At 39.9% G+C, this 27,854-nt stretch overlaps 1 protein-coding gene across 3 annotated transcripts in view; it reads left to right on the top strand.

Moving 5' to 3' along the window:
* Positions 1 to 431: 431 nt before the first annotated feature.
* The window catches only part of pias1b (protein inhibitor of activated STAT, 1b), a 224,412-nt gene continuing 196,989 nt past the window's right edge, over positions 432 to 27,854 (top strand). For 2 of the 3 annotated variants that reach the window (XM_063066161.1, XM_063066158.1), the window contains exon 1: positions 432 to 486. In XM_063066161.1, the coding sequence (XP_062922231.1) occupies positions 463 to 486 (24 nt within the window). In that variant the 5' untranslated portion in view covers positions 432 to 462. Of the gene's footprint in view, positions 487 to 12,392; positions 12,477 to 27,854 lie in introns of all 3 variants that reach the window. The other variant, XM_063066159.1, reaches the window with a different exon arrangement.

Raw genomic sequence — 27,854 nt, 5'->3', positions numbered from 1 at the left:
ACAGGTATATGCTGGGGAAAGGCTTCATCAAATATCTCCCAAATGCAGGCAAATAGGACTTTCATATGGGCACCATGGACAAGATTGGCTACACGGCCGGTTTCATGACTCTGTCAAGTAATTTACGTCAACAAAATATTTGCCTGCAAACAGAGCAACGATTTATTTCTTTTTGTGTTTTGTTATCGCTGCGGTTTTTTTTCTTTTTAATATTCTTCCTTTCTTTATTTTGATTTCCACTTTCCTATGTCTTCATTTTATACTCTGCCTTCACTCCACGGCCCCATTCACAAAAGTCCCGGGACACTAGGGAAGGGCGGGGGAGGGGGGGGCGCCACGGAAAAAAAAGGCGGGAATATTCAAACCCAGGGGCGCTGACGTCACCGACGCCCCTCCCCTCCGCCTCCTGCCCCCACGTGACGCGGCCGAGGCTGGCGCCCATGCGCGTAAAAGCGCGAGAAGATGGCGGACAGTGCGGAACTGAAGGTAATTCGCAGATGGATTGAGGCTCCGGGGGGCGGAGTGTTCCCGCCGCTCTCTCCGGTGCGGGGGCGGCGGCGCGGAAGGGAGAAGTGAGGGGCTCGCTGGCTCCCCGGGGGTGAACGTGTGGGCGGGTGGTGGAGGGAAAAGGTTGGGGGTGAAGTTGCTGAGGTTGTGGTGAAGGCGGCGGCAGTTGACAAGTTGTGAGGCTGCCGCTGGCCGCCGGGCCGCTTGCATCTGCCTGCCGTGGGCTTGAAGTTAAAATAAACAGGCGGGAGGAGCGGCCGCCGGGGGAGCCAGGGGGCCCGGCCTTAGCCTCTCCCTCTCCACGTCCAATCCCCCACCCAGCCCTTTCTGGCCTTCTGTCCATGTGTTTAGTAACGGTCCACGGACTCTGCCTATGACCCTGGGCAGCGCCTCGCCACTGTCGGGGCCACGGATGATGGCGATCCCACTGCTGAGCTTTTGTATCTTGCCATTGTTTCTTGCTAACTTGGAGCTACATTACTTTCCCCTCTTTCTCCCCCTTTTTAAAAATAACAAACACAGCCCCCTAACTAAATGCAAAAGTGCATCGGGGTTGCTTATGTTTTTCTTTTAAAGTTGAAGCAAATTCCTCAACGTTTCTTCCCCGCTCCCAATTCTTTTTTCTATTGGGGTCTCTACCAATCATTTCCATTTATTTCCCAAAAGCAGAACCATTGCTCTTTTAGGAACGGCGAGTGACAGATTGCAATTTGTTTTGTTCCGCGTTTGTTGATGTTTTTTTTCAGTGGTTAAGCCTGATTGTTTAATGTGGTGTTAGTTTCATACCAAAGAGTACCGTCGTTTTGGAGACTGTTAGCGGCAAAATGGGGCAGCGGGGTTGTATCTGTGTACTTCGCAAATATTGAGAGTTTTGATAACCGCCAGAGGTTCGTAATCGAGCTCATCTGATTCCCTATCTATACGCTCTTAAGTGGTTTTTAAGAATTTGCCAGCCACTGTTATGCACGACACTGTTTATATCGCTCGTACTTTGGAAGCAGAATGTGGCCTGTTATTCGATACAAGTCATCGATGTAAACATTAAAACAAGTATTTTGCAGTTTAAACGGGATGTGTGGATATCAAAGTAAAATTATTGAATTACTTAGCTTTTACAAGCCTATTATTTGAATTTGTACGTGATCCGTGAATCATTGCAAAATTTTTGGTACTTTTAGGTATAGGTAGAAATAAATGGGTCGCATACTATTTTGGGTTGTGCGTCTTGATTTTCAGTGGGCGTGATTGAATATGAGCATAGATTGGGGTCAAGGCTCTCATTTAAGATGCTCCGTATCTGTAGGAATAGATTAAAGAAGAATTGGTAGTTTTTACAGAAATTTATGATGCAGTAGATTAACATGTTTTCCTTTCCTTGAGACACTTATTTGCTTCAATTTTGATTTTAAACTGTTTTTGTAAGTGATAGGAGAAGGTGGTGATCTCAAATGTAGGCATTACTAACCCTGGCCAACACGTACAACGTGCTGGAGAAGATCAGCAGGTCCGGCAACATTTATGGAAAGTTGATGTTTTGGGCCGAGGCCTTTCATCAGGGGTTCATCGGCACAAAACGTCAACTCTTTATTCCTTTTCACAAATGCTGCCTGACCTGCTGAGTTCCTCCAGTATTTTGTGTGGTCCTCTGGATTTCCAGCACCTGAATTATCTCTTGTGTTTATTACTAAACTTGGGGTTTGTTGTGTAACTCAGTGGAGGTTAGGGTTCTCAAAAGTGTGTTGAATAATTCTGTTTGAGGTTTTTAAAAATTCTCGATCTATTATTCTTTTAACTTGGAGGTGTTAGTTGCTAGGAAACAAAAACATTTTTTATAAGTCATTCCATGTAGAATATCAAAAGTATGAACATTGTATTGAATAGTTTATTCCTAGTTTTTTTAACAATCTGTTTTAAGAGCAACATATTTCTGGTATGCATGTCTTCATTTTCAAAGGCATTTAAATGAAACATCTAAAATAAGAGGTTTGTGGTGTGTAATTTCTTTAATAAAACAAGATGGAGAAAGTTCAATGCTTTCTTTAAAATTTAGAACATTGTACCTATTGTTAATAAGTACTATCTTACAATAGTACAATATTTCCTGATACAATGAACATGTTGTAAAATGTTCGTATAACACAGCTCCTGCAGCAATTTGAGCTTCTGTAGGAGTGATAAATTCCACTGTCAGGCTTGCTTTGTTTCTCCAAACAGAACTGCAAATCAGGCTGAAATAGTATTCTCTGAAAGCTTTTCTTTTAAAATGTTTGGCTGCTTTCTACCTGTGACTTAAAGCATCACATTATTGGATATTTAACACTGTTATGTTTTATAGAATAAAATAACAAGTAAGAATTAATCTTGTTGTATGGTTTACTTGGTTCTAGCAGCAGAACCTACCTGTTGGACAGGGAATCTACTGCATGCTGTAATAACCTTTGGGAGCCAGGCAGTGTACTTGTTTCATCAAAATGCATGCCCAGTTACTTGGCATAAATTTTAAGCAGCTAAGTCAACTGCTTTTCTCATTTGATGGTGAACAGTTGCCAAATTTTCCCTCAAAATGGCTTTTCTGCTTCCTATTTACCATGCCAAATGATGTTTGAACAGCAAAACATTCCTAAATCTTGGTGCAGTTACTGGTAATTTTTTGGTATTTAGATGGGATATGTATAATTCTACTTGTAAGATCTTATCCCATTACATTGAACAAACATTTAAAACACTGAGCATCTTTCTGTTCTCATATTGCGCCTTTTTCATGTCGCGTTAACTCTGCTTTCAAAGATTGGCACAGTGGTACAACTACAAGAACTTTTCCCTTCCATTTGTGCCGTTGGTGAGTTTGCCCATTCTCTTTGTGAACACATGGGTTTTCTCGGGGCATATTGGTTTCCTCCCAAAGTATGTTGGTTTACATCTTAATTTGCTTCTGTAAGTTGTGTATGGGGCTGCACAGTAGCAAAGGGGTTAACATAGCTTCAGCAATGAGAAGATTAGGATTCAATTCCCACTGTCCTGCCACTGCCTGTAAGAAGTTTGTACATTGTCCCTGTGACCTTGTCAGTTTATTTCAGGTGCTCTGGTTTCTTCCGACACTCCAAAAGAGTGGTGCTAAAAAGTTTTGAGTTCTGTAGAGTTTTGTCTATTTCTGCATAAATACGACCTAAAATATAATTGGATCTTCACGCAAGTCCTAAAATTAAATAGAGAACTCAATTAAATAATATCAAAAATATTATACTTTTATTGAGAAAAATGATCCAATATTACATGTATTTTGGAAAAAATATGAACTTTTGCTTTCAGTAACTGGTGTGATCCCTTGTACAGTATTAACTGCAACCAAGTGTTTCCAGTAACTTGATCAGTCCGGTGCATCGGTTTAGAGGAATTTTAGGCCATTCCTCCTTACAAAACCACTCTGACTCTGGGATGTTGGTGGGCTTTCTGGCATGAACTGCTTGAGTCAGGTCCTTCTGTAATATTTCTATAGGATTGATGTCAGGACTTTAACTCGGCCATTCCAAAACACAGATTTTCTTTTTAAACCATGCTGTTGTTGATTTACTTTTATCTTTCAGATCGTTTTCTTGTTGCATTGTCCAACTTCTATTGAGCTTCAGGTGCCAGACTGCTACCCTGACGTCCTTCTGTAAAATGTCTTGATATAATTTTGAATTCATTGTTTGCAAAGCAGCCCCAAACTGTGATGCTCTTTCTACCGTGCTTCAGTTGGGATGAGGTTTTGGTTTTGGTGTTTAGTGCCGTTTTTCTTCCAAACAATGCAATGTGCATTTCTGCCAAATAGTTCAACTTTTGTCTCATCTGTCCACAGAACGTTGTCCCGGAAGCATTGTAGAACATCCAGCTGGTCTTTTGCAAACTTGAGACGTGCAGCAATTTTTTTTGGGAGAGCAATGGCTTCCTCTGTGGCGTCCTTCCATGAACATTATTCTTGTTCAATGTTTTTCTTATTGTGGTCACATGAACAGAGACTTCAGCAAGTTCTAGAGATTTCTGCAGGTCTTTTGCAGTTACCCTTGGGTTCTTCACCTGCTTCAGCATTGCACATTGTGCTCTTAGTGTGATCTTTGCAGGATTCCCACTCCTAGGGAGAGTAGCAGCAGTACTCCATTTGTATACAATTTCTCTTTAGTCTGAACACTCAGGGTTTTTGGAAATGCTTTTATAGCCTTTTCCAGCTTTGTGCATCTAATGTCCTCTGAAAGTTGTTTTGATTGAGGCACGGTGCACTTAAACAGATCGTTCTTGAAAAGAGCAGGCTCTGTCAGTGACCTGACTTTGTGTGTCCTTTTTATAGGGCAAGGTACCTCTGCAACCCACCCCTCCAATCTCATCTCATTGACTGGAACACCTGACTCCAAATAGCTTTTGTAGAAGGCATTACCTCAGATTCACATACTTTCTCCAACAAATACATGTAATGCATCAGTTTTCTGAGTAAACAACATTTTTCTGAGTAAACAAACAAGTATTGTTTGTGTTGTTTCTTTAATTGGGTTCTTGTAATCTGGTTTTAGGTCTTGCGTGAAGATCTGATCACATTTTAGGTCATATTTATGCAGAAATAGAGAAAATTCTACAGAGTTCATAAACTTTCTAGCACCACTGTAGGTTAAGGTTAATGAGTTGTGCGCATGCACTGTTGGTGCCAGGTGCGTGGTGACACTGACAGGCTGCCCACAGCACATCCTTGGACTGTGTTGATCATTGACATAAACAACACAGTTCAGTATGCTTCGATGTACATGAGACAGAACTAATTTCTGTCTCTACCCCTAGTGTACGTATGTGATCATTAGAATCCAAGGAGAGTTGATGGGAATTTGGGGAGATTAAAATGTGCAAATTGTAACTGGGTGCCTCATAATTGACAAGGACTTGATCAGTAGGGCATGTTTCTGTGCTGCATGACTGACTCTAGGTGATAAGGTTGATGCGAAGGGCTACACAGTGGAGTTGGTGTTTTATCCCTTTTCTCCCTTGAATTGCCATTCATTTAAGTAATGTAACATAAAAATTGACCAAAATTCCGAACTGTTTTTTGGGAAATGGTGATAACTGTTATAGCACTTGTGTCACCAGTCATCATTATGATTATACTCAGAGGTATTAAAACTGAAGGAAAATGGTAACAAAGGTCAGCCAAGATTTGTGTAGTGATCAGAAAGTTGAAGATTGTACTTCCAGCTTCTGCAGATTTTTGGTTTTCAAAGTAACAGCACACAAAATGCTAGAGGAACTGTCTTGGCCCAAAACTTAGACTGTTCACTCTTTTCCATGGATGCTATAGCCTGCTGAGTTCCTCCAGCATTTTGTGTTTATTGCTCTGCAGATATTGATGTATTTTGGTTCAGCAGCATCTGAGGAACATCTTCTCAGATCAATTCACTTGAAATGAAAAATCTGTCTCACAGTTGTCTCATCTAGATGTGGAATCCCACAAAAGTAGCATTTCCAATGAATCCTTCATAATTCAGTAAATTTTTTGTTCACCAACTACCTTTTTCTGGAGAAAGAAGCCCCCAAATGAGACTTCCCTGTGCATGTTGGACATGGCCAAAGATTCATTGCAATGTTAGTTGAATAATGGGTCCAAAGCAGTGAATGAATGGAGGGAAATAACTAAGGCAATGGGATGCTCAAGTGAGGAAAAGCGCAAATTGGGAGGGGCAGGCATTAAGTTTGAATAGATGAACATGTTAGAAGGAAGGTTATGTGTAGTACTTTTTAAATAATGCTTTTATTTTCTTAGAGACGATGGCAAAAGGTGAGCCATAACTTCCCCAACTTAAAAGAAGAATTGTATGCTTAGTGCCTTTCATTGATTAGTAGTTGAGATAAAGTTGTGATTTCATGGAATGTCCTTTTCTGCATATGGCTAAAATTTAGTTTACTGAGATATTCCAGCATTGTTCCAGAAGTATCCATTCTCAGGAATGTGTGCAGTCATGATTTTGGCCTCTAACCTTGCCTTACGGTTCAGTGATTGGCAGGAGCTTAAATTGAAATGCAGGTCTGCACTGAGTAAAGCAAATATTTATTGCAGAAACTAGCCCTGCACTAAAAGCTTGTTGTTTTTTTTTAACTTGGCTTCAAATAATTCAAACAAATGTTATTTTACATTTATTCCCTTTTTGGAAGGTAAGGCAAATGCTGTGGGTTGGTTTCTGAAATCCCAGCACCAATTCTTTTGCATTAAAGTAGCTGCCAGAAAGCTCCTTAATGCCTTTTCCTGCATGAGTTAATAGGTATTGATTATGAGCAAGGTTCCTGACACCAGTTGTTCTTGCATCTGGCAGCGTCTGATCAATTATCATACATATTTGCGGTTGGGAAGAGGTTCCTTGGTGGGTAAGTTTTGCGTCCAAATGTATTAAATAGTGGAAACATAAATTAGCCTCTTTTTTAAAAAAGCTAGGTCAGCTGTCGATGAAATTAGGTGAGAAACACTTGACTTGAAGCTCATTAGCAATATTGCGCTCAATACATCTAAAGTGTTATGCTGTTATGATTAAAGGTGCCAAAGGTTGTGGTGGTACCACATTTTTTGGTTGCATTAGCTATCAAAAGTCACAAATGATCTGATTATTTTGCTAATTATTTAGTTGTCTTCATTAACTTAAATGTGTTCTAAAATGTCAGTGAGTGATGTCAAATTTTTCAATATATTTTGGGTCTGCCTTTGTAGATGGAATCTAGATGGGGTGGAATTTGTTAAAGGCACCCAAGATGGGTTTTTTTTTCGTTTGTAGAGGTGGAGGGAGTGTACTCAGCCTTGTGGAATGAGAATGGGCAAAGTGATGGAATTGTCTGCCGAGGAACTTAGAATAGTGATCACAATACAGTGAGCTTTAAGATACTTGTGGAAAAGGAGGAAGTTGAAACGAGAGTTATGGTCTTAAGTTGGGGAAGAGCTGATTAAAATTTTATAAGTTGGAAACTGGTGAAAGTAGATTGGAAGCAGAGAGGGAAAAACAGAAAAATCTGTGTTTAGGTGTAAGAAGTAAAGATGGTAATAGAAAATCTTGTTTACAAAGGAAACTGAGGGTTTGATCAAGGGGGTGGGGGGAGGAAATTTGTGCCAGTTAAAGGAAATTGTTGTCAAGCAAGTTGCATGGTTTTCTTAGAGGACATGGGAGAGATCTTAAGAAAGATCTTGAACCACAGGGGGACCAATATCCTTTTAGGGAGGTTTGTTAGTGCTATTGGGGAGGCTTTAAACTAGATTTGCAGGGGGATGGGAACCAGAGTGCCAGAGCTGACAGTGTGGCTGGGGTGAAAATAAATGATATTGAAAGTTTAAGCAAATCCGCTCATAGAAAGGTTGTGAGTGGTGGTAAAAATCTTCTGAGGTGTATATATTTTAATGCTAGGAGTATTGCGGGGAAGGCGGATGAGTTGAGGACGTGGATTGACACGTGGAATTATGATGTTGTAGCAATTAGTGAAACTTGGCTACAGGAGGGGCAGGACTGGCAGCTTAATATTCCAGGGTTCCGATGTTTCAGATGTGATCGAGGCAGAGGAATGAAAGGTGGGGGAGTAGCATTGCTTGTTAGGGAAAATATTACAGCAGTGCTCAGGCAGGACAGATTAGCGGGCTTGTCTACTGAGTCCTTATGGGTGGAGCTGAGAAACAGGAAAGGTATGGCCACATTAGTGGGATTGTATTACAGACCACCCAATAGTCAACGAGACTTGGAAGAGCAAATCTGCAGAGAGATAGCAGGCAACTGCAGGAAACATAAAGTTGTGGTGGTAGGGGATTTTAATTTTCCATACATTGATTGGGACTCCCATACTGTTAGGGGTCTAGATGGTTTAGAGTTTGTAAAATGTGTTCAGGAAAGTTTTCTAAATCAGTATATAGAGTGACCAACTAGAGGGGATGCAATATTGGATCTCCTGTTAGGAAACGAATTAGGGCAAGTGACAGAAGTCTGTGTAGGGGAGCACTTTGGTTCCAGTGATCATAACACCATTAGTTTCAATTTGATCATGGACAAGGATAGATCTGGTCCTAGGGTTGAGGTTCTGAACTGGAAGAAGGCCAAATTTGAAGAAATGAGAAAGGATCTAAAAAGCGTGGATTGGGACAGGTTGTTCTCTGGCAAAGATGTGATTGGTAGGTGGGAAGCCTTCAAAGGGGAAATTTTGAGAGTTCAGAGTTTGTATGTTCCTGTCAGGATTAAAGGCAAAGTGAATAGGAATAAGGAACCTTGGTTCTCAAGGGATATTGCAACTCTGATAAAGAAGAGGAGGGAGTTGTATGAAATGTATAGGAAACGGGGTAAATCAGGTGCTTGAGGAGTATAAGAAGTGCAAGAAAATACTTAAGAAAGAAATCAGGAGGGCAAAAAGAAGACATGAGGTTGCCTTGGCAGTCAAAGTGAAGGATAATCCCAAGAGCTTTTACAAGTATATTAAGAGCAAAAGGATTGTAAGGGATAAAATTGGTCCTCTTGAAGATCAGAGTGGTCGGCTTTGTGCGGAACCAAAGGAAATGGGGGAGATCTTAAATAGGTTTTTTGCGTCTGTATTTACTAAGGAAGCTGGCATGAAATCTATGGAATTGAGGGAATCAAGTAGTGAGACCATGGCAACTGTACAGATTGAAAAGGAGGAGGTGCTTGCTGTCTTGAGGAAAATTAAAGTGGATAAATCCCCGGGACCTGACAGAGTGTTCCCTCGGACCTTGAAGGAGATTAGCGTTGAAATTGCGGGGGCCCTGGCAGAAATATTTAAAATGTCGCTGTCTACGGGTGAAGTGCCGGAGGATTGGAGAGTGGCTCATGTTGTTCCGTTGTTTAAAAAAGGATCAAAAAGTAATCTGGGAAATTATAGGCCGGTGAGTTTAACGTCAGTAGTAGGTAAGTTATTGGAGGGAGTATTAAGAGACAGAATCTACAAGCATTTGGATAGACGGGCTTATTAGGGAGAGTCAACATGGCTTTGTGCGTGGTAGGTCATGTTTGACCAATCTGTTGGAGTTTTTCGAGGAGGTTACCAGGAAAGTGGATGAAGGAAAGGCAGTGGATATTGTCTACATGGACTTCAGTAAGGCCTTTGACAAGGTCCCGCATGGGAGGTTAGTTAGGAAAATTCAGTCGCTAGGTATACATGGAGAGGTGGTAAATTGGATTAGACATTGGCTCGATGGAAGAAGCCAGAGAGTGGCGGTAGAGAATTGCTTCTCTGAGTGGAGGCCTGTGACTAGTGGTGTGCCATAGGGATCAGTGCTGGGTCCATTGTTATTTGTCATCTATATCAATGATCTGGATGATAATGTGGTAAATTGGATCAGCAAGTTTGCTGATGATACAAAGGTTGGAGGTGTAGTAGACAGTGAGGAAGGTTTTCAGAGCCTGCAGAGGGACTTGGACCAGCTGGAAAAATGGGCTGAAAAATGGCAGATGGAGTTTAATACTGACAAGTGTGAGGTATTGCACGTTGGAAGGACAAACCAATGTAGAACATACAGGGTTAATGGTAAGGCACTGAGGAGTGCAGTGGAATAGAGGGATCTGGGAATACAGATACAAAATTCCCTAAAAGTGTCGTCACAGGTAGATGGGGTCGTAAAGAGAGCCTTTATTAATCAAAGTATTGAGTATAAGAGCTGGAATGTTATGATGAGGTTGTATAAGGCATTGGTGAGGCCGAATCTGGAGTATTGTGTTCAGTTTTGGTCGCCAAATTACAGGAAGGATATAAATAAGGTTGAAAGAGTGCAGAGAAGGTTTACAAGGATGTTGCCGGGACTTGAGAAACTCAGTTACAGAGAAAGGTTGAATAGGTTAGGACTTTATTCCCTGGAGCATAGAAGAATGAGGGGAGATTTGATAGAGGTATATAAAATTATGATGGGTATAGATAGAGTGAATGCAAGCAGGCTTTTTCCACTGAGGCAAGGGGAGAAAAAAAACCAGAGGACATGGGTTAAGGGTGAGGGGGGAAAAGTTGAAAGGGAACATTAGGGGGGGCTTCTTCACACAGAGAGTGGTGGGAGTATGGAATGAGCTGCCAGACGAGGTGGTAAATGCAGGTTCTTTTTTAACATTTAAGAATAAATTGGACAGATACATGGATGGGAGGTGTATGGAGGGATATGGTCCGTGTGCAGGTCAGTGGGACTAGGCAGAAAATGGTTCGGCACAGCCAAGAAGGGCCAAAGGGCCTGTTTCTGTGCTGTAGTTTCTATGGTTCTAAAGCATTCAGGATGAAAAGGTTTCAAAAGAATTCCAAAGTATTTTCATAAATATTAGAGCAAGAAGGTAGCTAAAGAAGAAGCATGTCCCCTTGGGGACCTAAAGGGAAGCCTGTGTGGAGTTGTGGGGTGTGTGTGGTGTCCTGAAGTATCTGTAACAGGAAAGGGGTGGTGTCAAGAGATGGATGCAAATAAGTTGGACAAATCCCAAGGATGTTCATCCTGATGAATTCTGTCTTAGGATCTTGGGGGAAGCAAGAGAAGGGGTACAGAGGTTCTGACAGATTTTTCACTTTTATCCATGGGAGAGATATTAGAACACTGGAGGGTAGTTAATGTTGGTCTACTCAAGATTGCCTGTTAACCTTGTATCAGAAGTCGGGAAAGGAGTGATATGATGTATGATCACTTGGAAAGGCAAGGAATGATGAGGGGGAGTCTGCCTGGGAAATGTTGCTTTCAAATTTGAGTTTTCTGAGGTGGTTACTAAGGAAATTAACTTAGACAATGAAACTTTTGACAAGGTTCTATGTGGTAAGCTGGTCCAATAAGTCAGGGCACATGGTGTCCGAGGTGTTTCAGCAAAATGAATCCAAAATTGGGTGATGTTTTTCTGACTGGAAGTCTAACCACGGGTGTTCTGCAAAGACCATTTCTGGGGTCTTTGACTTGTGTGAGAATGAATCTGGTCTGATTAGTTTGTTATGGTGCGGATGGTTGACTAAGGATAATGAGGGTCATAGATCAGCTGGAAAGTTGGGTGGAGTGTTTGCAGGTGGAATTTAATTCAGGCAAATGTGAAATAAAGTGCGAAGCTGTTTAAAGCTGGTGCAACATGCACTAAAGAGAAGAGATCTAAGAAGCATTGATGTAACAAGGAATTTGGGGGGGTACAAGTTCATAGATCACGAAGAATGTTTCCCGGGTGCTAGAGGTGTTTAGCTTTTCTTAAGCAAGGATATTGGATATGATTTGGGACATGATGCAGTTGTGTAAGACATTAGTTTGGCCACATTTGGAGGTTCACCAGCATGTTGCCTGGAATGGAGGGCATTTCAACAGTGATGTGCAGAAGAACATCTCTGAATATATACACATCAAAACCTAGAAGTGGTTGGGCTACTTGGAGCAGAAGAGTACCAACATGCACTCAGTTACTACTTTAGTTACAGGAGGTACCTAATAAAAGTGGCCACTGAGTGTAGGCTTGGGCTAAAAAGGAAATACTTGAGATCTGAGGGGGGTGGTTTTTACATGCACAGGGTGGTGGTATATGGAACAAGCTGCCAGAGAAGTTGCTAGAGGCAAATGCCAGTACATTGTTTAAAAGGCGTTTGGAAAGGTACTTGGGCAGGAAAGAAGGAAATGAACCGAATGCAAGGAAAATGGGATTAGTGCCACTAATGTAAAGTCATACAGCTATTGAAAACTACAGCACAGAAACAGGCTGTTTGACCCTTCTAGACCATGCTGAACCATTTAACTGCCTACTCCCATGGATCTGCACTGGGACCATAGCTGTCCATATCCTTCCCATCCAGGTACCTATGCAATTGCAAGTATAAGGGAGGTGAACAATGATTAAAGATTAAAGGTACTGAAGAAGTCTAGTAAGGAAGTCCATGCCCTTTTCTTTTGTCTATTATTGCAGGTTGGAAAGAATTAGTTTCATACTAAGGAAATGAAGGTGGAGATTACTGGTACTCCTCATCAGAAGGGAAAATGAGCAATATGGGTAAGCATAGAACTTATTAATCTAAGGATATTTCAGGTTGAGATGGTAGAAGAAAATGTGTAAAGGGTACACACTATTTCACAAATTAGAAACTTTACAAAATTAGGTAAGTGAAGCAAGTGAAAATGCTGTCAGAGTTGAACATAGCAGCCAGCTTTTGTAAGCAAGCATCAATGCTACAATTTTTGCAAGTTGTATTGTCTAATGTATTATGGAATTCGAACACTTTTGTTTTTGAACGACCCCCCCCCCCCCCCCAAGGTTAGGGTGCTCACCTATCAATTTAGGTGTATATATCGGTTGAGATCACTGATCTGGTCCTAATATAATTTTACCAAGTGGGATAAAAAGGCTATTTGTGCAAAAAGGCGTGTGGGTTTTTAAAATTTCCTTTCAGTCCGTTCTGTTTTCCTCTAGCTTTAAATTTTTGAATATGTTCAAAGTATATTTGGCTCTTTTGAAGGATAGTCCAAATATTTGCTAATATGATCTAGCTTGCAACAGTCTAGATTTTGATTTATTTACTGTAAATAGAGAAAATTCAGTATTTTTCCACTGCATGTTCTGCAGTTTTATTTAAACACTCGTATAATGTTACCTCTTGAATCTTTGGGGTTATGATATCAGTAAGGTGCCTTTACTATCTCATAATGGGCCCTCCTTGAAGTACTATTATGTGTGTTCAGACTGTGTTGTTTGTAATTATAGTTCTATGAATCTTGCTTGAATTTGGCTTGTTTGGACAAATTGCCTGCATGTGGCCAGAAGATGTACTAAAATCAACTGTCGACTTTTTTTTGGACTTGTCTTTGACACTAGGGAAAATGAAGTGGCTAGTTCTTGTAGTTTAATTAGTTGATCTGTACTTCAGTTTGGCTAGGAAGTTGTGATTGCTATTAATGAGAGCAAGTGCTGTTAAATGAAGGGGCCAAAATCTATTACAAGGTGAGTTAGATGACAAATTGCATTGCTTTAATTTTCTAGAGCCCTAAATGTGAAACATTCATTTTAGCAAGTAAACTGTGTCATTAACTTTTAATACTTGTGAGTAATTTGTAAATCAGTTTTAATCATTTTGAGGTAGATATAGGTCTTCCAGTAAGGTTATGTTTTAATCTCTGAATCCTTGTTAAAGTTAGAAAAATAACTAACACCTTGTCACTTGCATATCATTCTGGCTCTAGATCAAGCCTTTTTATTTGTCTTTGTGTGACTGGTCACTTGCATTGAAGGAACTGATTTTGATTATGGTCTTCCTTCTCTATGGTCTTCCTTCCCCACTGAATGCTTTCACAAATTCTAGTTACTGTGATGAAAGGTGCACTTCATATTCCATGTTCAATAATTTGTCTTTGCCATCTTTATCTTGATGTTAGCAAATGTATAAACTTTTAACTTTTCCATCTAGTTTAATTTTAATAAAACTCTTAACTATAAAAGTCCAATGAACATTCCTAAAGAACTTCCCAGTTGCTGCAACTAAACCAACCAGTGGTCCTGTTAATCGGTAACTTATTTATTGCCCCTTTTCAATTTCACCGAGGTTTCCTATTTTATTAGGCATTAATTTGATGGTTTATCAGTTTAGAATGTGAAGTTGATAAGTTAACTTCCATGTTTAAATATATAATAACAAAAATGTATATAAGCATTCATTCAAAGTAAAGTTGGTTTTAATTTTCCATCTCTCCCTGTTACTGTCTTGTACAATTATATCTGTAGTGGCCTCCTTCTGGCACCTTGCCAGTGTTGCCGTGTTGTTTAGTGAATATTACTAGATTCTTTGACCATTGGACAAACGTAGCTGATCCCAACCCTCTACCATGATTGTACATTAATCACTTGTGAGATGGCACCTGATGCCAGCAGTTTCAGTACAGATTGGACTGCAAATATCTCTTGGATGATATTTCTCTTTGGTCACCAAAGCTTCAGCACTAAGAGCAACTTGGTGATGTAGAATCAGTTTGACGGTTGTGCTGTACTACTGTCTCTATAAGGAAGACAATTAAACCAGTCACTGGTGCATGGATAGCTATCTTCACTAAAGTAAATAATGTCTTCAGTTAATATCAGTTAGCTTTCAGTTGCTTCTTGCAGCTGATTAGCTTTGAATTCAGGGACTTGTCCTCAACTCTCTGATACTTAGTACTGCAGTGTTGGTGATACTTAAGTAGAGGCCATTTTTGCTCTTGCAAATGGAGATGTAAAAGAACCCATAGTGCTGGTTGTAGAAAACTAGTGGATTCCTCCCTGTGTTCTGCCGGAATATTTGTTTTATCTTTTATTCAATATAAAGAGCTGTTGGTCATTATTGTGGCAACTCTTCCTCACAAGTTGTAGGTTCTTCAGGATAACCAGGAGTTGGTAAAATATGTGCTTTAGTACTTGAGTATTAATTCCAATAGTTAATCTTAAAGTAAAAGATAATGGACTAAACCAGATTCCAAGTACTCGCCCTTTGTCTGTACCTTTCTGCAGCACAGCATTGTTTTCAAATTGAATTAAGAACTTGCATAGAAACAAAGCTACTGCTTATTCACAAAATCAATTACTGGTATAATTAGAAACAATTTACTTGTTGGCCATCTTTTGTAGCATTTTAACTAACACCAGGGCTGCAACTTGTGCTGACATGATTTTAAAAACGCCGAAGTTGCTGGATGCTTGTTACACAGCATAGTTATTGGTTTCAAGATGGTCTGTGATCTGTAAAAGTTATCTACATTTCAGATTATCTTTACTGCTACAAAACAAGCAGGGGGCAATCTGTTGAGATGTTTGTCAGTGTGTTTTGGTCGCTTCCCCCCCATTCTCCTGTAGCATCTGCACTCTTTGTGATTGCTACTTACTGCCTTTAACACTAATTCAAACCTCAATTATTGCAGTGGAACAATGGAGTACTTGGAGTGCACTAGAGAGAGGAAAATAATCACCAGGTCTTCACTTATGCAGACAAAACCAGTCACTACTGTGATTAATGTTTTCAATCGTTGAGTATGTGGAAGAAGCAGAATTCATTAGAGCTGAGCACAAATAGCTGGTTTTGCATTGAGTATAAAATAACTAAAATGGATTTTTTTTGAGTGAACATTTGTGTTGGCTTTTGGAACCAGAGTTATTTTGTTTAAAAACACAAGGCATGAGTCACAATATAGTGAAAACAAATTGGGAAAATGATTGACCAAGTAATTTGTAGGAGCTTAAAATTCCTTTAAAGAGTTATAACAATTCTAACTTAAATGTTCACTAGTGCCAACTAGCAGGGCAATCAGGATCCTATAATTCATGGGTTTGGATAATGCAAAATTGAAGTTTGAACCTAAAATGGTGGCTATTATAAGCTTTAATTTTCTCCTTTATCAAATGATGAATGCAGTTTAATATTAAAAGTTGTGATGCATTTTGACAATGAATAAAATAGACAATGTAGACTAAGTGTTACAGTTCTAAAGAAATGCAGCAACAAAGGGATCTGGGTGGCTTTCTGCCTACGGTCTTGGAAGTGGCATGGCTTGTTGAGCAGTTATTAAAGTATACTGGGATCTGAGATTCATAAATACTAGGTACAAAAAATTAGGGGTTATGTTGAAACTGCATAAGAGACTGATTTGGTCATAACTAGGTAGTCTAATTGCAATAATCTAGCTTTGGGGAAGGATGTGAAGATCCTAGAGTGTAGAAAAGATTTACAAAATATGTTCAATTGGCAAGGGATTCATCTAGAGCAGGGGTTCCCTGTCTGGGGTCCACAGGCCCATTAGCTAAGGGGTTCATGGCATAAAGGTTGGGGAACTGCTGAGCTAGTATTTAGAAGAATGTGGAATTGAATAATAAGAGATGAAAAGTTTTGAATAATAAGAGATGAAAAGTTTTGATTGTTGTCAGCATGGCTTTGTCAACGACAGATTGTGCCTTACAAGCCTGATTGAATTTTTTGAGGATGTGACTAAACACATTGAAGGACGAGCAGTGGATGTAGTGTATATGGATTTCACAAGGCATTTGATAAGGTATCCCATGCATGACTTCTTGAGAAAGTAAGTAGGCATGGGATCCAAGGGGGACATTGCTTTGTGGATCCAGAACTGGCTTGCCCACAGAAGCAAAGAGTGGTAGTAGATGGAGCATATTCTGCATGGAGGTCAGTGACCAGTGGTATGCCTCAGGGATCTGTTCTGGGACCCTTGCTCTTCATGATTTTTATAAATGACCTGGATGAGGAAGTGGAGGGATGGGTTAGTAAGTTTGCTGATGACACAAAGGTTAGGTGTGTTGTAGATAGTGTGGAGGGCTGTCAGAGGTTACAGCAGGACATTGATAGGATGCAAAACTGGGCTGAGAAGTGGCAGAATGAGTTCAACCCAGATAAGTGTGAGGTGGTTCATTTTGGTAGGTCAAATATGATGACAGGATATAGTATTAATGGTAAGATTCTTGGCAGTGTGGAGGATCAGAGGGATCTTGGGGTCCAAGTCCATAGGACACTCAAAGTAACATTAGCAAATTTGCAGATGACACAAAGCTGGGTGGCAGTGTGAAATGTGAGGAGGATGTTATGAGAATGCAGGGTGACTTGGACGGGTTGGGTGAGTGGGCAGATGCAGTTTAATGTGGGATAAATGTGAGGTTATCCTCTTTGGTGGCAAGAACAGGAAGGCAGAATACTATCTGAATGGTGTCAAGTTAGGAAAAGGAGAAGTACAACAAGATCTAGGTGTCCTTGTTCATCAGTCACTGAAAGCAAGCATGCAGGTACAGCAGGCAGTGAAGAAGCTAATGGCATGCTGGCCTTCATATCAAGGGGAATTGAGTATAGAAGCAAAGAGGCCCTTCTGCAGTTGTACAGGGCCCTGGTGAGACTACACCTCGAATATTGTGTACAGTTTTGGTCTCCAAATTTGAGGAAGGACATTCTAGCTATTGAGGGTGTGCAGCGTAGGTTCACGAGGTTAATTCCCGGGATGGAGGGACTGTCATATGTTGAAAGATTGGAGTGACTGGGGTTGTATACACTGGAATTTAGAAGGATGAGAGGGGATCTGATTGAAACATCTAAGATTATTAAGGGATTGGACATGCTAGAGGCAGGAAATATGTTCCCGATGTTGGGGGAGTCCAGAACTAGAGGCCACAAGTTTAAGAATAAGGGGTAGACAAGTTAGAACAGAGTTGAGGAAAAACTTTTCACACAGGGGGTTGTAGTTCTGTGGAATGCTCTGCCTCAGAAGGCAGTGGAGGCCAGTTCTCTGGATTCTTTCAAAAAGAGTTAGATAGAGCTCTTGAGGATAGCGGAGTGAAGGGATATGGGGAGAAGGCAGGAAAAGGGTACTGATTGTGGATGATCAGCCATGATCACAGTGAATGGTGGTGCTGGCTTGAAGGGCTGAATGGCCTACTCCTGCACTTATTGTCTATTGTCAGAGCAGCTGTGCAGGTTGACTCTGTGATTAAGGAGACGTACAGTGTATTGGCCTTCAATCATGTAATTGAATTTGGGAGCTGAGAGGTAATTTTGCAGCTATATAGGACCCTGGTCAGACCCCACTTGGAGTACGGTGCTCAGTTCTGGTCGCCTCACTACAGAAAGGATGCAGAGGAGATTTACAAGGATGTTGCCTGGATTGGGGAATATGCCTTATTAGAATAGATTGAGAGAACACGACCTTTTTCCTTGAAGTGACAGAGGATGAGAGGTGACCTGATAGAGGTGTACAAGATAATGAGAGGCATTGATCGTGTGGATAGTCAGTCTTTTTCCCAGGGCTGAAATGGCTGCCATAAGAGGGCACAGGTTTGAGGTGCTGGGGAGTAGGTACAGAGGAGCTGTTGGGTAAGTTTTTTTACGCAGAGAATGGTGAGTGCATGGAATGGGCTGCTGGCCACGATGGATACGATAGGGTCTTTTAAGAGACTTTTGGATAGGTACATGAAAAATAGAGGACTATTGGGTAACCCTAGTAATTTCTAAGGTAGGGACATGTTTGGCACAACTTTTTGGGGCGAAGGGCCTGTATTGTGCAGTAGGTTTTCTGTTTCTAAAACTTCATGGCTGGTTTATTGGGGTTGGTTAACTAGATAGGGTTGTTCCCATTTGTGGAATGTTCCAGGACGTACTACTACGTTGACTTGAAGGCAAGGTAAGGACTTGGGGGCACATATTTAAAGAAAAAAAAATTAAGCATAAGAAATAAACTAGTAATTAACTGAAACTCCTGGAAACAGTCAATCAAGAGTTCCAAAAAGAAACTGAAAAGACAAAATAATTTGCAGTACAATGAATTGTGACAAAAGGCATTGTTCGGCAGGGAACTGGCATGGGCTGGATGGGTAGAATAACTTGCATCATTGTAGCACAGTAGTGCAACACTATTACAGCTTGGTTTGTCAGAGTTCAATTCCAGCATCCTCGGTGTGGAATGTGTGGGTTTCTCCCACAGTCCAAAGACATCGGTTAGGTTAATTGGTCATTGTAAATTGTCCTGTGATTAGGAAACTGTTAAATCAGGAGATTCTGGGGCTGTGCAGCTGGAAGGGCCTATTCAACACTGTTTCTGCAAAATAAAAATAACATTTGATTTCTTCTCCTCCCCCCCCATGCCATCTATTGGCATAGTGTGCTGCACATCCTCTATACTTCTGAATTACATTGAAAGATGTGAAGTCAGTTTGTTTTACTTGATAAAAAGGCAATAAAATCAGTAGATACGGCATGTTAGGCAAATTATATATACACACACATACATATATACACACACAGTCTAGTCATATTGAGGCTGCAACTGCATGCAACAATCTATTTGGTTAAATTCCAGTTTGTACATTACAACTTGTAATGAATTTTACATGTGGTAGACTATTTTGCGAACTTAAAACTCCTGTTTCCCTTAAAAGAAATTCTAAACTTGTCCCTCTCTTCTCTGTTAATATGTTCCCTGGAGCTATCATTCTGTCAACTGAAGTAAATTAACTACTATATTCATATCAACATTCCTGGGTTGCCAGAGTTGGAGCACAGCAGTGTGGAAAATTCCCATTGCACATCAGCTTGATTCCCCAGAGACCAATTGAAGCCCTTTACTTTCTCTCAATTGTATTTGTAGCCAAATTATTTTAATACTAATTAGAATATGAATTTTAATACTTTAGTAATAAGTTTCAATGGAAACCTTTTAAGCTGCTTAATACTTCATGCTTGAGTGCCAACTAAAGGGTAATTAGAGTACAATTGTTTTGTTTTTGTGTGTTTAAAACAAATTACACATCCATTTTATTCAGCTTTCCTGCATTTCTGTTTAATCTAAGTAATGTGAAAACAATGTGGAGTAAATTGAGTGTGTTCTTTGGAGTTGTGATGACAAAACTTGTGCTGAAAAGTCATTGATCTGAAACGTTTCTTGTTGCCTGACCTGAGTATTTCCAGCTTTTCCTATTTGTATTTCTGTCTTTTTGCAGGATTCAAACAGACTTAATTTATGTAGGAGCTGGTAATCCACCAATGGAAAATACTGATAATAGAATGATATGAAAAATACTCAGTATAGACAGTCTATATGTGAGGGAATGCTAACTTTTCAGGCATTGACAGAAAATCAATAATTAAGAGTAAAAGCATCCACAAATCATAGTATTTTGAGCTTAATCATGAATTCAACTTTTCAAACTTCCACCGAAAGAATGGAGAGATATGTATTCAAATTGCTATTTGCATCTTGTATAAGTAATTGCACAATTTCTCTTTCATTTTCTAATTCATTCATCATAACCATATCTAGGTACAGTCAATTCTGGTTAATTGGGACAGCCATTTATTTGGGGCAACTCTTAAAGAATAAGAACTAATCGAGGAAATAGGCAGAATTTCCTTTGTTTATTTGGGACACTATGTCACTTGGGACAGGAGACCTGTTGCTGAACAATCTCTAACTAGCATCAGGTGCATGTACATGTGGCTGGTGGACATGACACCACACGTAAAGCATACAGTTTTTAAATAAGCACCAGTTGCTTGTGTTTACATTGGAAAAAGTGATTTTTCTCAGATGGTTGAGTGAAATAAATAGACAATTCAGAGCTGCTTTGCTCACAGCAGTCTCAAGCATTCAGGCTTGGAGATGCCAGAAATAGTGAAAATGAAACTTTCACTACTTCAAGTTGGGAACTACGAAGAAATGAGAAAGTATTGACAATCATCTTAAATGTTACAATGAAGATGAAAATTTGGAGGATGCAATTGTCGTTAGTGTTGTCTGAAGAGTCTACCATCTACATTAGGTGTCTGCTAATTTTCTTCAATTAGTCAAACAAATGCATACATTAACAATTAGACACTAATACAGTTTTGTAGTACTATAATAGTATTAGTGTTCCAATTTGTTCTGTATTTCATTTAAATACATAATTTGCTACTCAGTTTGTTTTTTATATATTTTTAACTATTTCCTTAATTCTGACTATTTGGGGTAGCCACTTAATTGGGCTAAAATGTATTGGTCCCAATGTTTCTCAATTAACCTGAATCACTATCTAAATTATCTAAGTACTTGCAACATCAACAGGTTGTTTATAGTGGAAACTTGCAATTAGTGGTCATAAAAGCTTTCTAATTGCTATGGTATGATCTATGTAGTTGGGACATTTTTGGATAAATAGAGCACATTCACAAATTTATAATGGAAACTAACTTGAACTATATTAAAAATTTACTGCTATGGGTACTATCTCAGTTCATTGATTTGGACAGTTCTAATAGTATTTATTCAGTATACAAATGTCAATTTTATAATTGGAAAAACAGTTCAAATTTTTTATATTTAAAGTGGGAATCTGTAATTATGTTAGTCGGTTCCCATTGTAAGTTAGTGACCTTCAAAAGGAAATTGAATTATCTCTGCATGTCCTCATTGCACATGCCCTCCCTCTAACTGTATATTGTTGAAAGACTTTAAGTTTGATTTCCTATGTGTCTAGTGTCAACTAACACATTTACATTTTAATCAAAGTTCAATTTCCTGTATTTATTTGTTGAAAGAAGGAAAGGACAAAAAGAAATGGGTTGAAATGCATTGTACATTTCTGGAAAGAGCTGTCTTTTCTAGTGTAGAATGAATTATGGGATAAAGCCAGTGGTTTTCATTCGTATTATGCCAAGCTCTTGAATATTGAAGGCATATCTATATCCTACCCAAAACATTGGATGAATGATCTGTTCCCTGCAATATTACAGTATAATCAATGTGTGGAGTAAAGGAGAATGTCAAACACTAGCAGTTGAGTTAGTTTCCATGTGAGTGATATTTTCTTTTCAGCTAATTTTTAAAAAATGTGGCAGTCTACTGCCATTTATTCCTGTAAATTTTAATATGCTATTTTGGAGCCTTCTGTTAGTTGGTTGACCATCGATGTTGTGTCTCAACTGTCTGTGATGCTGAAGTCAGCGCAGTATGACATGGAAAGCAAGCTGTTGCCTATGCAGCAGGCCCCGTCTCTCCATGAATCAGAGGAACGGCAGAGACTGGTACAGTTCGGCGCTAGCAGTGTTGCAGGAGTTGCCAGTCAATGTTGAACTCAACGTAGGACTGCCTTAGGTACTCCAGCTGCAGACTTTTCCTCAGGTTTACTGTGGAAGTGTTCCCTATGAGTGGGTATAGACGTAAGGCAGCAGAGTTTTGATCAGTTTTCCTTCTGGATGAGCTGCCAACCATGGCCGATGAACTCTACCTGCCTGAAGTGACTGGTTTTAAGATGCCAGCAACCCACCTTTGCCCCTTCTGTCAGTAGAAACAGTTCCACTGGGCTTAGTAGCTAAGCCACATGTGAAGACCAGGAACTGGACTTGGTTGTCAGAGCCTATTTGAGGTGTACACCATTGGGAGCATTTATAGGTTGTAGGAGCTTGTCCATGACTCAGTGTTGCAAAAACAAAGGAGCTGGTTGTGGATTACAGGAGGAATGGAGACAGGCTAACCCCTATTGACATCAGTGGATCTGGGTTTGAGAGGGTGAACAGCTTTAAGTTCCTCAGCGTACACAGCATTGAAGATCTCTCGTGGTCTCTACATAGCTAGGAAAGGTACGTCGCATCCGGAGTTTCTCTGGTTAGCCGACGATTTCCCTCCACGCCTCTCTGATGTAGTGGGGAACCGCATACGAGGCAAGTTACAGCAGTGGTTTGCCATTACTTTCTTCCGGCTGAGTTTCCAAAGAGATCACCAGCTCGTAACCCAGCACGGATGGAACCTTTCGTCCTGAAGTCCAGCACTGTTACCACTACGCCACCAGCTGGGTCACACTGCCTATGTGGTAAAAATAGCACCTCTTTCACCTCCGGTTGAAGTTTGGCATGAGTCCCCAAATCCCAAGGACTTTCTGCAGCGGCACATTTGAGAGCAGCCTGATTGGCTGCATCACTGCCTGGTATGGGGATTGTATGTCCCTCAATCGCAGGACTGCAGAGAATGATATGGATAGCCCAGTGTATCTGTAGTTTTGAATGTCCCACTATTCAGGACATTCACTAAGACAGGTGTGTAAGGATCATTGTGGACCCAAGTCATCCCAACCACAAACTGTTCCAGCTGCGACCATCCGGGAAACGGGACCACAGCATAAAAACCAAGACCAACATGCTCTGGGTCAGCTTCTTCTACCAGGCTATCAGACTGATTAATTCAAGCCAATACTATTGTATTTCTGTTATATTGACTGTCCTGTAGTACATACTATTTATTACAAATTACTAGAAATTGCACAAGATTTTTGTGTATGTGAAGGATGTAATTAATAAAGTCAAATCAGTTCAATCACAGTGTTGAATGTGATGAGTCTGTCTTTAGAGAAGAAGGCAAATATTCTCATTGTTTTGTGAAGTCATCTGTATCGTTGAATGATAGCTTGACCAAATATCCAATTTGTATGGAATGTTGACAGGCTGGACATGGAGTGCATCCAGCAATTTCTGGTTTGATCCACCTGACAGTGCAGCAGGAGATATTCTCCTCATGTTTACCTGAGTAATTGATGAGGTAGTGCATCACTATGCCACAAATGATTTTTTATTTTGGAGATTCTTAGGTTAGCTTAATTTAACATGTACTGAAATTAGTATTTCTTGCTGTTAATATTAGTAGACATTTGTAATTGATGAGACACCTATCAAAAAAAAACTAAATTTTAAAATGAATTGATTTAACTAAGTTAGGCAAAATGTTCTTTAAGAGGATGAAGATCAGGTGATTAATTCCTGGCCCATGAAACGAGTTTGTCGAAACTGAGATTTTATGATAGTTGATCCCTGTACCTCTGGCTAGGAATTGAGAAACTATTATTTCTGCTCATGATTATGATCCATTGGAAGATTATTATCTGGCCAGAATGCGACTTGACTGTGTGGTGTGCAGATTAGCAGTCTACTGATGCTTGGTATCTCTTTTGTAAGCGTTAGTGTTGGCCTGTTACTACTTGTGCAGCCACTGTCCAGTTGGTGTTTGCAGGGCAGAAAAGTGTGCGAACTAGTTCAGTAAACATTAATTTAAATCCTAAAGTTATTTGATGTGAGCCTGGAGGATAACAAAAAAAATACTTGCATCAGGGAATAGTCATGATTGAATTTATTTTTAGATTTAACTGGTTAAGTTAATCATGGATTTGCCAGGAATAGATGTACATTGATGTATTTAAATTTAATTAAACTGGGCATATTCTGACAACTGGTAATATTTAGTTGTGTATCTCAGTGGATCTTTTATTACATTTCAGTATTATAACTTTAGGATTTAACGAGTACAATAGATGATGCTTTATCAGACAGTATGCCCTCTGGGAATGTAGCTTGTTCCATTTATTCCATTGAATGGATATCTGTTATAAACTGGCAGATAGATGCCAGCTAATATGTTAGTTTTAATATTTTTGAAATAACTGGGATTTAAGAAATGGATTAAATCTGAGAATACGGGATTTTACTATGCGTTAATGTTTTTAGGTGACCTGATAAATCACTAGTATGCATAGCACACAAGCATTAGGTAGATTGTGGGTTTTAGCTGTAAATAATATCCTTAATTTTTCTTTCTCAGGCAGGTGATGGGAATTAGTTTTCTCTCAAGGGAATTGGTAGGTGGCACATGAGGGAAGAAAACAGTAGAATTCTCGCATTTGATAAAATAACTCAATATTTTTTTGCAAGGACGCTGTACAGCATTTCAGCACTTTTTATTTATCCACTGTTTTTAAGCATTCACAGTATTTTCATTACAAAGCCCATTATGTGTTGCCAAATTGAGTACTGTTTTGCAAAAGAAATTGAACTTAACGCAGCTTGAGTAATGAACTGCCAGCACTTTCCACACTGTTATATTTGTATGACTGTGTTTGTAATCAAAGTAGTCAGTTTTGTGGTAGTGGAACTAATTTGTGTACACCATTGATACAGTAAATTAAATTTGGTTTATTATTGTCACCTGTACAATAATAACTGTTCTGCATGCCACCCGTACAGATCATTTCATTAGTTATTTGAGGTAGTGCAAGGGCAAACAATAACAGAATATAGTGTTATAGTTAGAGCCAGCAGCATAGGCAGACAATAAGGTGCAAAGCTATAATGAGGTAGACTGAAGCGAAGAATCCATATTATTGTACAGGGGAACCCCATAGTCTATAAGGGGGATAAAAGCTGACTTTTAGTCTGGTTAAGGATTTCAAGCTTTTGTACTTTCTGCACAATGGGAGGGGGAAATAGGAATGTTTGGGTTGGGTGGGATCTTTGATTATTTTGCCTGCTTTACTAAGGTAGTGAGAAGTATAGACAATCAATGGAGGGGAGGCTGGTTTCTTAATATGCAGAGCTGTGTTCACAACCCTTTGCAGTTTCTTGCGGTCTCAAACAGAGCAGTTGCCATACCAAACTGCGATGTATCGGGATGGGATGTTTTCTGTGGTGCATCTGTAAAACTTAGTGAGGGTCAAAGGGGACATATCAAATTTCTTGAATGTCTTAAGAAGTAGAGGTGGTGGTAAGCTTACTTTGCCATGGTGTCCACATGATTTTACCAGGGCAGGTCATTAGTGATGTTCACGACCAAGAACTTAAAGCTTTTAAACCGCATGACCTCAGCATGGATGTAAATGGGATCATGTGCATTGCCCCCTTCCTCAAAACGATGATAAAATCTTCCTTTTCTGATGTTGAGGGGAAGATTGTTATTGTGTTACTCGAGGCTGTATCTTTTTCCTGTATTTGCTCTCATGTTAATTAAGTTGTACCACTGTAGTGGTCTCATCTGCAACCACGTAGATGGAGGTAGAACAGGATCTTGCTTGAGGCTGTACTTGGAGCATTGTGTACAGTGTTAGTCATCCTAATATAGCAAAGACATACTTAAACTGGAAAGAGTGCAGGATGGTACCAAGACCAGAGGGCCCAAGTTATAGGGAAAGATTGGCTAGGCTTTGTGTAGGAATGTAGGAGATTGTACCACAGGAGGAAAAAGCTGGAAGTCATAGCTTTAAATTCCTTGTCGTTAATGTGCTGGTCCAAGCACAGATCCTCTGATATTAGTGTCTTCACAAAGAAGGCACAATAGTGCCTTGACTTTGAGAAGTTCGTGTAGATTTGGCATATCACTAGAAACTTTAGCAAACATCTATAGATACAATGATTATCCTATGGAAACACCATTTTCCAGGAATGTGGTGGATACAGCCCAGTCTATCACAGGCAAAGCACTCCCTACCATGAGTACATTTACATGAAGCACTGTCACAGAAATTGACATTCATCATCAAGGACCTCTGCCGGTCCAGGCCATGCTCTGCTGCTGTTGTTGGGCAGGAGATACAGAAGCCTTGGATTGCACACCGAGGATCATGAACAGTTATTACCCTTCAACCATCGAGTTTCTGAACCAGTGTGGATAACTTCATTATCACTACTCTGAATTGATTCTACCACCTACAGGTTGACTTTCAAGGATTCTTTACAACTCAAGTCCTCAGTATTAGTTTTATTTGCAGTTTGTCTTTTGCACATTGGTTGTTTATCATTCTTTATGTATAGTTCATAAAATTACATTTTTTCCTGTAAGTTCAAGAAAATGAACCTCAAGGTATTGTATTTTGTATTATGTACTTTGATAACAAATTTATTTTGAACTTTTTGATTGAGGGGTGACCTTACAGAAGTCTTTAAAAATTATAAGAGGCATAGATAAAATGGATGGCAAGTCTTTTCCTCAGAATAGGGGAGTCCAAATTGTGTGTGGGGGGGGGGAATGAGTAGGTGACTTGGGTTTAGGGGAGAGGGGAAGGATTTATGATGCACGAGGGGCAACTTTTTTCATGCAGAGGGTGGTGAGTATATGGGGAGAGTTGCCTCTAAGAAGCACATGTACAGGTACATGGAGGGATGGTGCTTAGAGGGATATGGGCAAAATGCAGGAACTTGAGCTGAGCTGGGTGTGCATTGTGGTCAGTGTGGTGTGATTGGGCTGACGCTTTGTGCTGTATTACTCTCTGATTCTATAACTTGCCCAATAATTGATTGAAACCCAATCAGACATTTGAATAGAACTTTGTAATCAATGAAAGATGTCTTATTGTATAGGATCAATTATAATTACAGTAGTACAAGAACAGAAACAGGCCTTTTGGCCCATCTAATCTATGCCAAACTGATCCTGCTTAGTCCTATCAAGGCACAGCTGGACCATAATCCTCTTTGACCCCTCCCATCCATATACTTATCTAAACTTAAGATGTTAAACTGAGGCATAGATGTTCTTTTTCATTTGCCACATTATCATAGAATTAAAATAACACTGGGAGGGTTACCATGGTATAGTGGCAACTGGGGTGCCTGTAAAGTTTATAGAATGGTTCTTGTGCTCCTTGTACTAAGATCTCCTAGGGCTGATTCATTTCAGAATCAGGTTTATTATCACCGGCATGTAACATAAAATTTATTAACTTAGCAGCAGCAGTTCAAGGGGAAACTACAATTGTTGCGTAGTTCGTTTTGTTGGAAGTCCACTGTTGGTAGTTACGCCATCGGAGAAGAACAAAGTGAGAGTGAAGAATCCCCAGCTCCGAACGAACCCCAAAAGGATTGGGGTTAACCCAATTTAGCGCATTACGGGTGTGACTGACATTTGGAACTGTCCATACGTGGCACGCACATTTTGTCTGACACGGTTTGGGTATTGTGTGATGATCATTTTGTTGAAAAGTCATTTACTTTGAGAAATTGTATTCTGCGTCATAACTTCGGACAAGGCATTTCGGCTGGGAGTTGCGTTTGGGAGCTAGTTTGGGAAGTCTCTCCTTTCGAATATTTCAGGAATCATTTGGACTTATTAAATTACCACCTTAAGACTGTGC

This window comes from Mobula hypostoma, chromosome 13, assembly GCF_963921235.1.
Source record: "Mobula hypostoma chromosome 13, sMobHyp1.1, whole genome shotgun sequence".
NCBI lineage: Eukaryota > Metazoa > Chordata > Chondrichthyes > Myliobatiformes > Myliobatidae > Mobula > Mobula hypostoma.
Note: the sequence above shows the minus strand (reverse complement) of the source record. Positions and strands in the feature narration are given on the sequence as shown.